Source organism: Glycine max, chromosome 14 (genome assembly GCF_000004515.6).
Source record: "Glycine max cultivar Williams 82 chromosome 14, Glycine_max_v4.0, whole genome shotgun sequence".
NCBI lineage: Eukaryota > Viridiplantae > Streptophyta > Magnoliopsida > Fabales > Fabaceae > Glycine > Glycine max.
Window position 1 is genome coordinate 9436441 of NC_038250.2, and position 9406 is coordinate 9445846.

General features: G+C 31.2%; 1 protein-coding gene across 4 annotated transcripts; it reads right to left on the reverse strand.

Annotated features, from left to right (window-relative positions):
- Positions 1 to 493: 493 nt before the first annotated feature.
- LOC100779611 (probable magnesium transporter NIPA9) lies at positions 494 to 5951 on the reverse strand. 4 transcript variants are annotated; one of them, XR_417932.4, is made up of 10 exons: positions 5714 to 5951; positions 5301 to 5399; positions 5022 to 5151; positions 4472 to 4560; positions 3402 to 3458; positions 3209 to 3267; positions 2300 to 2420; positions 1972 to 2120; positions 1697 to 1863; positions 1006 to 1541 (listed from the first exon to the last, which is right to left on the reverse strand). XR_417932.4 is itself a non-coding variant. In XM_003544495.5 (9 exons), the coding sequence occupies exons 1-9, from the start codon at positions 5822 to 5824 to the stop codon at positions 783 to 785; spliced, it is 1032 nt and encodes a 343-aa protein (XP_003544543.1). In that variant the 5' UTR covers positions 5825 to 5951; the 3' UTR covers positions 494 to 782. The 4 variants fall into 4 exon arrangements, 3 of the variants coding, with proteins under 3 accessions (XP_003544543.1, XP_014622016.1, XP_014622017.1); XM_003544495.5 differs by lacking the exons at positions 1006 to 1541; positions 1697 to 1863 and adding an exon at positions 494 to 999; XM_014766530.3 differs by lacking the exons at positions 1006 to 1541; positions 1697 to 1863 and adding an exon at positions 713 to 923.
- Positions 5952 to 9406: the final 3455 nt, after the last annotated feature.

Here is a 9406-nt window from a genome sequence, read left to right on the forward strand (position 1 = left end):
TTGTAATAACTTTTTGGTTTTTTTATCTATTTTTCAGCGATAATGACTAAAATTCATAATAATTCTCACAAGAGTAATCTTCAATCATCCATACACTAAGCAAGGTAATAAATTGAAGCATATCCAATGTGTTTTTCAATAAATTTCATATATTGTGATTGGTTTTATATTGAATAAATTTAATTTTTTTAGCCTTTATTTTATGTTTTTTTGTCAATATTCTAATGTAATAATAGCTAATTTAAAAACTTGATTTCATTTTAATATTGCAGTTTAGGGTTAGATACAGGGAATGTGAATTCATACAGAGAATGACATCACCACTCTGGAGCGCAAATAGATCATATGAAGTAAGGTGACGTGTAAGATAGTGTTCATAGATGCATGCGAATTGTTATAAGTAGAGTCTATATAGTAAGTATAGTGAATTGGTCATGGATAGAATCTTATAATGTGGATATTAAAGGTCTATTTTTTTATACAAATTAATTCATTTTAACAAAAAATTTATTTCTTTATCAACCCGTGCAGTGCACGGGTACACTCACTAGTAGTGTAAGTTCATGAATAGTTTTTACAAGTTGCATCAGAAGTTAACAAATATTTCATCCAAAATGTGAGCCAGAAGCAATGAATGATCACCAAAATGCCATGCCCTCTGATGAAGCAGCCTCTATGCTATACAGAATACTCCCTGGCCTTGGCAGATGGATTAGAAAGCAACTTAATAATGCTTAGAAATCCTGGGAAGGATGAAGGAACATGATCCAGCTCATGCCAGCTCAAGCTTTTTCTTTGGAAGATGATGATAGTAAATGATTTAATGTTGCTGCTTGAATGACAGCACTTGGACTTGTTTCCCTCACACGGGAAGAAGTGGCTCTTCTAAGGTCAAAATTCTTATCCACATTGCTTCTTTTTCGCTGTGAAGAACAAGAAAGGAATCTCACTAGCCGTGTTGAACCAACAAGTAAAATCACACCAACTATAATAAGTAGCCTGCAGCATAAAGTTTTATATGTATAAGAACATGAAGATTTCCATTTTGTTTGAGAAACAAGAATGACTAGATACGGTGTTTCCAAAATAGTCTCAATCTATATTTTCAATTATTGTTCTCAAGTTAAAGATATTCATCAACCAATATAAAGACTGGTGCAACAGGTTAGATGAAAGCCACCAAATGTTTGTAACAGACAACTAAATACGATGCAGCTTCTTCCAGATGGAAAGAAGTATTGAACTGCTGCTGTTTGTTTCTGCATTGTTTGATGCAAGGAACCTTGGAAAGCAAAGGGTGTGAAATCTTTTAACTTCCAATCCATTGGTAATATCAACGTAGATGAGAACCAACAGTTTTCGTTCTTGATTTCTGACATGGTTAAGAGTTTGATAAGAACCCTAGGAAAATTACACCACAAAAGCTAGCAGTTGTAATTGGAGAGCCCAAGGCCTTATAAATCCCACACCAGAATTCCATACTTCCAATCCAAGACTCAAGTTCCATACTTTGCAATTGGATCCAAACATTCTACCACGCCCTGCTTATTTACAAGTGCAAAACATGATGAAAAGACTTGATACAAATTTATAAAAACCTTAAATGAATCACACCATACAAACTAGTCATAGTAGTAGGAGAGCCTAAGGCCTTATATAAATTCCATACTTGCCATGTGGGACTCAAGTCTTGTACCTTGAAATTGGATCCAAATAGAGATTTTCTTGGATGGATATTTCTCATTTCTCCATAAATATTATGGACTCTATCAATCTAAAAGTTCAACTTGCATCCTGTTCCAGAAGGCACAAATACCTTGCTACTCCTGAGTCTTCTTTCATTTTTCTATGTGTGCATGTTTACTATGTGTGAAGAGAAAAAATGAAAGGGTTGAAGTTTAATTTAGATTTTTCCTTTGTTCAAAAGAAAAAAAAAAGCTGTAAAACACAAATCATAACATCTTATATTACCATCCAAGAAGAAGTGCCAAGCGAGCTTTTGGTTCCGAAGGAAGTCGTTCACCCAAAGCAAGCATCCCAGCAAGAACACCAGTCAAAATTGATGCCACAGCGGCACATGTGGAAACTACAATAGCCCTTCCATGCTTTAGACCGCGTGTCTGAAGGAGCAGGGAAGATAATATGATTATTTAAAGAGGTTATCGTCTCTGAAATTGGAAGCGTAGAACTTGGACAAGTATCTAGGCAGTTTGACAGAAACAGCTTAAATGGCCCTCCATGCTTAAAGGGTGTAATAGTTCTCATAATAGTAGACATGTAAAAGTGAGCTTCAGAATACCTGGTAGTAAAAGCCAGTGCCACTACAACACACACTAATCATGATGCACATAGGAACCAACAGCTTGGGAAAACCTTGCTCTAGGAATAGAAATCCCATCTTCGATATTACAGATGACATACTGCATTTAGGTGTAAACAAAATTAAGAGTGATGTACAATCATGTTCTGTTCTCTGGCATGCAACTAATATTTGCAATACGCGAGTTTTGTTCATTGCCAATAGAATTTAGTTACGGTTTAGCCTCCAAGAAAAAATGTTAAAATCACAAGCTAATAGAAAGCAATGATCGGCTAAGATGATGATGATTAACACCAAAGAAGTTTCTGGTAACATTTTTTCAAAGGCTTCATTTGCCATGTCCAGTTGGCTGAATTGGATGCCATGTTAAGTTGCCTGAACTGGTTGCATCTCTGTTTGGAAATAACTATGGGCATGGTGACTGTGGCAGCCTTTAAAATTTGAATTATTTGAAACTTAATGGAAGACACAAAAGAAAAAATGTGGTTGGGGTAACAAAAAATAAGGACACTATTGTCCATAATCTAAAGCTTTTTTACGATAAAAAAAAAAAAGTTTTTAGTCCAAAATAAAATGTGAAAATGTCAAACACCAGTGGGTAGAGGTTAGCAATCCCCTACAAATGATAATAACTTATCCTCCTATCTGCCTTATTCTCTTTGCGCTCTGAAACCTTTTTTTATCCGAAAAAAGAAACTAAAATACACGAGAAAATAATATATCTAAACTCCAAACCATGCAATGATTAATTATCTTGTAGCAGACAGCTGTTAATTTAATTATCAGAATCTTCATCCAGATATTAAGGAGTTGAGGTACATGAAAAATTGAGATATATCTGAACACAATTAGAATACATAAAAAGAGTGGAGATGGAAGCAAAAGTACCCAAACAAAATTCCAGATTCCAAGCCATAAATGACTTCCTCAACAACATCATATTCCACCTGTATAACTTAAAAATGTCAAGTGATAGAAGAACAAAAAACAACATATCTCGTTAAATCACCATGCATGGGTGTTTTCAATGAAAATAAGCATGTAAATCTAAAGTGTTACAGCATGGATATAACATGAATACCATCTCTTGTTCTCTTCGTTGGCACTTGCATATTCGAAGCCATCCACTAAGAAGTATCTGTACAAGAGTTTCAAACAATTAAAATATAAGAGTTTAATGGTCATGCACTGACAGTGTAAAACAATTTTACAATGTTAACCAATCATAGATCACCATTGATATGACTTTTAGGGATAATTATCATAAAAGTCGACAAAATTACCATACATGGTAGGTTGTGATTGGATGACAATGTAAAACTATTTTACACTGTCAGTGCATAGCCTATTTTCTCAAAATATAAACAATGTCTGGAATATAGTAACACTAATATATTGCATTAGCAATTGGTGAACTCCATCAATCATACAGAAGTCTTAAAGCCTATACAAAAATACCATAAGTATTGTAACCAATAGTCTTCTAATAATACTACCAGTAAATGCCTTAAGTGATAGGAGACCAGCAAAACACCTTCATATTGACTTGAAAAGGAAATTAGTGATGAATGATATGCATAGATTCAAGAACCAAGGGATAACTTTAACAAAATGACTAGGAAAAATTAATTACCACATAATCAAATAATAATTTAATTTTAAAGACATGTATAACTTTACACATTGATTATATGTCATCATTAAGGGTGACATCAGTTTGCATTTTAAATACACCAGAGTGATGGAAAAATAATATCTCATGAAAATAATGGTAAAAACAGATTATCAATTAATCAGACAAGGTTTTTCTCGTACAAATAAGAAATGTGATTTTAGAAATTTATACAACTTCATGCATGGATTATATGCCACTATTAAGCATGACATTTGTCATTTATACACACTAGACTCAAACACAAGGAAATGTTTGTTTGCCACACAATGCACAGGCTTCCAATTAATACTAGAATACCACTATGTCTTCTTTCACATTGATTTCAAGTATTTCCTCACAAACTTGTTACTATATCAAAATAAAGTGATACAAACATCTTGCCATGATGCCAAACTTATGAATGCTAAATATATCTCATCAATTGATAAAGGCAACTTGACTATAAAATAAGTTGATTTGTAAGACAAGGTACCTACAAACAAGATGAAAACAACAAATGCCAGCCCTGGAATGTGAAAAATAGATAGAGCAACCACCTCTTGCTCCTCACCTCCAGCACCAACTCCTAAACATAGAAAACATATAATATTTAACCAGTTAGCATCACATAGATACAAAATAAAATATGTTAGTAGAATGACATTTCATCACAAACTTGGTTTTCTCAGCAGCCAAATAATAAAAAAGAGGAAAACTCCAGAAAAATTTGGTTCATTGCTCAGGTCCTCAGACACTGGAGTGTAATACAATAGTGTACAAACAAATAAATTGGCAACAGTTACTTGCATTATCTGTAGATCTGAATTCTGCACTATACAAAAGGCTAGAAAATCCATCACTAAAACATAATCACCAAAATGAATTATAAAAAAATTACATATTTTTTTCTGATTTAAACACACTTTTTTTTCCTCTAATAATTACTCTCCCCCCTCCCACTCCCCCAACAACCTTGCTCCCCATGGTGTTAAAGGAAGCAGAATCAGGTAAACAAAATGCTCTATGGTAAATAAAAACTTACTTTACCTATTGTGCCAAAACCTGCTAATGTAATGCCAACCCAATCAACAGCATTCATGACTTCCTTGAGATAAAAATGAGAAAAGATTGAAAGAATTGCTAGTCCACAGCCAGAAACTGGTTGGATGACAGACACCTATAATACATTTGACATAAGAAAGCCACCATAGCAATGTCAAAAACCTAAGCAAAACACTAGAAGAGCATACAAAGGGTTAAGAATACCCTTCAAATTGAGTGCCATTTTTTTTACTTCACAACATAGGATTAGGATATAGCACTTACTGGAGCCAGAGACAATGCCCTTAACATCAATAATGCCCCTAATATATCCATTAGAAAACCTACCACCCAGGTTTTGTTTAAAGCATAAGACCTTATGACCTGCCAACACAATGAGATCTATAATCACTAAGTCACTTCATGCCCACATAACCTTAAATGCAAAAAAAAAAAAAGTGATCTTGGTATTACTCCATCCTCATATTCTCACTCAAATCATACACATGCATAGAAAATGTCCAATTTCAAATTGACACCAAATAAACACAGCTATAGAAACTAATAATGACTACAAATTTCATACACACCCACATGTTTCAAATGAAAATATAATAAACAAAGGAGAGATCTTTAGTGAAAACAAAATCATACAGATTTAAAAAAAAAAAACACAAAAAGTAGAATTTTAGACATGCCTTGAGTTTGAAAGAGAGAGGTGGAAGAATGATAGTGCCCTTCTTCTGAAGGATCTTTCCGATGTTGTTGCCGGCGGTGGCAGCTACCGTCAACACAACAGATTCCCACATGCCTCTGTCTGAAAATGTTTCAACTTCTCTTCCTCTTTGTTGCACTCTTAAGTGCTAACTCTCTCTCTGTTCTGCGAGTTTGGTCTCCTTCACGATCCGTTGTTAGACTGTTACTTTCAAGTTTCAATTGTTATGCTACCTAAGAAGCTACCAATTATTTCTTATTAGTATAATATATTATCATTAATATTAATTAATATATCAACTAGTGGTTGGATTTGATGAGCTTAAATATACTAAATTTCATAATTAGAAATTCAAAACAATAGGTATAAAAGTACGAGCAGTTATTTTAAAATTAGTAGTAATTTTTAACATGAAATTTTATGCATGAATATTAAATGGTTATTTAAATTAATTATATATAATTGAGTTAATTTTTCAATATTATAATTTTTATTTAATTATGCTTTGAAGGACCAATTTTCAAGTTTTCACGCTTGATGGCAGTGATAATTTTTTATTTTAAAAATTTTCATTTATGTTCAGCACGAATCTAAAAGGAGATGAATATTTAAGCAAAATTTTCTCCCGAATAGGATTTCCACATTTTAGTCATTATTTGCATGAAGAGATAAAAAGTATAATTTTTTTTTTGTACACAAAAAAGTGTAAAAGTTAAAGAATATACTCAAAGTCTTTAGACTTATTTATATAGTTTATTATTTGGAACCACGTCCTAAGGAAATTAAAGCTAATCAAATTACGGATTAACTCGCAAAGAAAGCCTTATATGTTGATTCTTCGTTTCATGTTTATGATTTTGCGCCTGATTATATTTCTTATGTTTTGAGAGCTGATATGGGTCAAAGTTATTTCCCGCTTTTAGCCTCATTTTCAATAAATAAATAAAAAACAAAAAAGTTGATAGTAGTTTTTACATGATATATAGGGCGTAAAAGAAATTCTCTGAAAATGGATCACATAGAAAATATCAACCCATATATAGTGCATTGGATCTTATTGACTCGTGCTTCAACTTAGTAATATTATTAGGTTGGGCCTAAATCCTTTGCATGAGTCCAGAACAAATCCGAATGAAAATAATCAAAACCTTACCATAGAATTTTAGTACACTAAAATATATTTATTTTTTTTTTGAGAAAAATGTAAATTATATTAAACCCAAAATGATACAACAATAAACGGGGCATACCACGCAGAGAAAATAAAAAATCTCTCTAATACAAGAAGGCTTATATCAAGATGCTAAAACAAATACAACATGTGCGTTTGTCTATACATAAAAAATTTAATCTTGCTAATAACCTCTATTATAGAAAATTGATAATCTTCAAAAATCAACTTGTTCCTAGACAGCCAAATGCAATAGACTGTACTATAGTCAGACAACATAATTTTTCTTGAACCTGATGTGAAACTAAAATATATATTTAAATAGAAGTTATGTACACTAAAATATATATTTAAAATTACAAAAATCATAAACCAAGTAGGGCATAGAATTTTAGTTATACGAAACTTGAAACTTGATGTAAAAGTAATATCCTCTTCTGGTTGGTGGTGCCTAGTGCAGTGGTCCCCACATCACCTGGCAGTTAATTGATTCTAATAATTTACTTAGTTTTGCTTCTACTATTGCTGGGGTACATGACAAGTGCCAAATGCTTATAAAAACACAGGACAGACTGTTTAAATAATATAAGTGATGAGTGGATTCACATTCATAGCATAGCAACTTCAAATGTCAATGAATGAACCATTCATGTTTCCAGGTTGTCTTAGCCTCTTAGGTTGATTTATATTTTCTACAATAGGATTTTTATCTATTCATATAGAGCTTGTTTAATTTGAATTGTGAGTATCAACCTTCGTTTCAGGAAATATTTTCTTTCTTGTTTCTACGTTGAAGTTGTCTTATAGTTCGTGCTGCAATAAAATCGCCAAAGATCCAAACATGCATATAGTCTACATTTTTTAGATGCATATCATTTCGACTTTTGTGTGATTTTGATATTTTGGCATAGTTTTTATATTAGACTACGTACACGCGGTCACCTAACGTCCTTCTAAACATATACTCAGTAAATTAAAATTGTTGGAAGAAGATCAAATTGTCAAAGATTTCAAGTTCTCAAAATAAAATACATAAGTGAGGACCAATCTTATATTTTGATCAACTAATTTTTAAGGTTAAGTTAGATTTAAATTCAAATTGTAAAATGATATTAAAATCTATTATAATAATTATTGTTGGTGATATGTGTTATGAGGCCTTTATTGGACCAGCAGTAGATGTTTAGTTCTATAATTTCTTCTCAAGATATTTTTAATCTTTAGTGTGAGGGAATGTATTAGAGATATCAAATAGTAATAGGATCAAAATAGAATATATAAATGAAGTATAATTTTTACTTTTTGAGTTATTATCTTTTTATCATATCTTTTGATATTTTGGCTTTTTATTTGTTTTTTTAAAACAATTGATGGTTTAGGATTTCAAAATCTAATTAATGTATTTTTCTTAAATATACTCTTATTTAATATCCTTACTAGGATATAAGTATCAAAGACTAATATACTACATAAGATCATTTTAGTGTTAATATAACAATTTTTAGTTTTATTAAATAATTTTTAATTCATGGGTAATAATTTTAAATATTAAAAGAAATGGGAAGGAGATAGTAATGTTTTGAGTTAATTAAGCCTAAACCAAAGACAAATTACTTACAGTATATTTTATTTTATAAATCAATCTTCATCTAATGATTTCAATTCACTGGCTGCGTAAATACGTGATCATGATATCCCTTGCCATAAGAAATCCTACTCCGATTGAAATGATCACATGACATATATACATTGCACCATTGAAAAGAGACAAGCCAAGGTAATAAAGTGAATGGACAGTGAGACAGAAGGCACCAATGGGCCAATGGGAACGGGATGCTTCTTGAATCATCATGATCAATAATCTAAACTTTTTATGTGGTTAGAAACATGAAATTTGTTTTTATCGTGCAACTTTCTGGTGGCCAAATGCCATGTGCTTAATTTTTCTTTCAAATACTATTTTGATATTTTATGTTTTAATATTTTTTATATCGATACATTACATTTTAAAAGTTTTATTTGATTATTTTTAAATTTTTTGTTAATAATATTTAACTCAATCTCTATTTTAAATTTTAAAATAATTAACTTAAAATAGTAAAGAATAAAATCTCACCCAAACTATGATGTTACATATGGATTTTTTTTTTGTAAGCCAAACGTTAGCTTTCCTATCAATTCCACCTTCACTGCCTAATGAACATTAATTGGAATAGTTTTGATTGTTATACCGAGCATAATGAAAGTTATCATATTTTAAAGACTAACTTGTCCAACAAGTTTTTATAACAATTTTTATAGTTAGTAAACAAAAAGAAAGAAGACAAAAGTATGTGATGAAATGGACGATGTAAATTAAGAGAAAGGATTAATAATCATACATCGTCAGAGTAAACAAATTTACAACATTTACTGACCAAAAATTATCTTTAATTTAAATAACTTTCAAGATATTTCAATAAAAATCAGCAAACTGATTCTTTATATAATATTTTTTAATTATAT

Bases quoted from the DNA above. Each gene is read 5' to 3' on its own strand.
- LOC100779611 (XM_003544495.5), bottom strand. From the start codon at position 5,824: ATGTGGGAATCTGTTGTGTTGACGGTAGCTGCCACCGCCGGCAACAAC. The intron at 5,400-5,713 runs GCATGTCTAAAA...TTGTGTTGGCAG, and splicing joins CTCTCTCTTTCAAACTCAAG to GTCATAAGGTCTTATGCTTT. The intron at 3,268-3,401 runs GTATTCATGTTA...TAAGTTATACAG, and splicing joins AACGAAGAGAACAAGAGATG to GTGGAATATGATGTTGTTGA.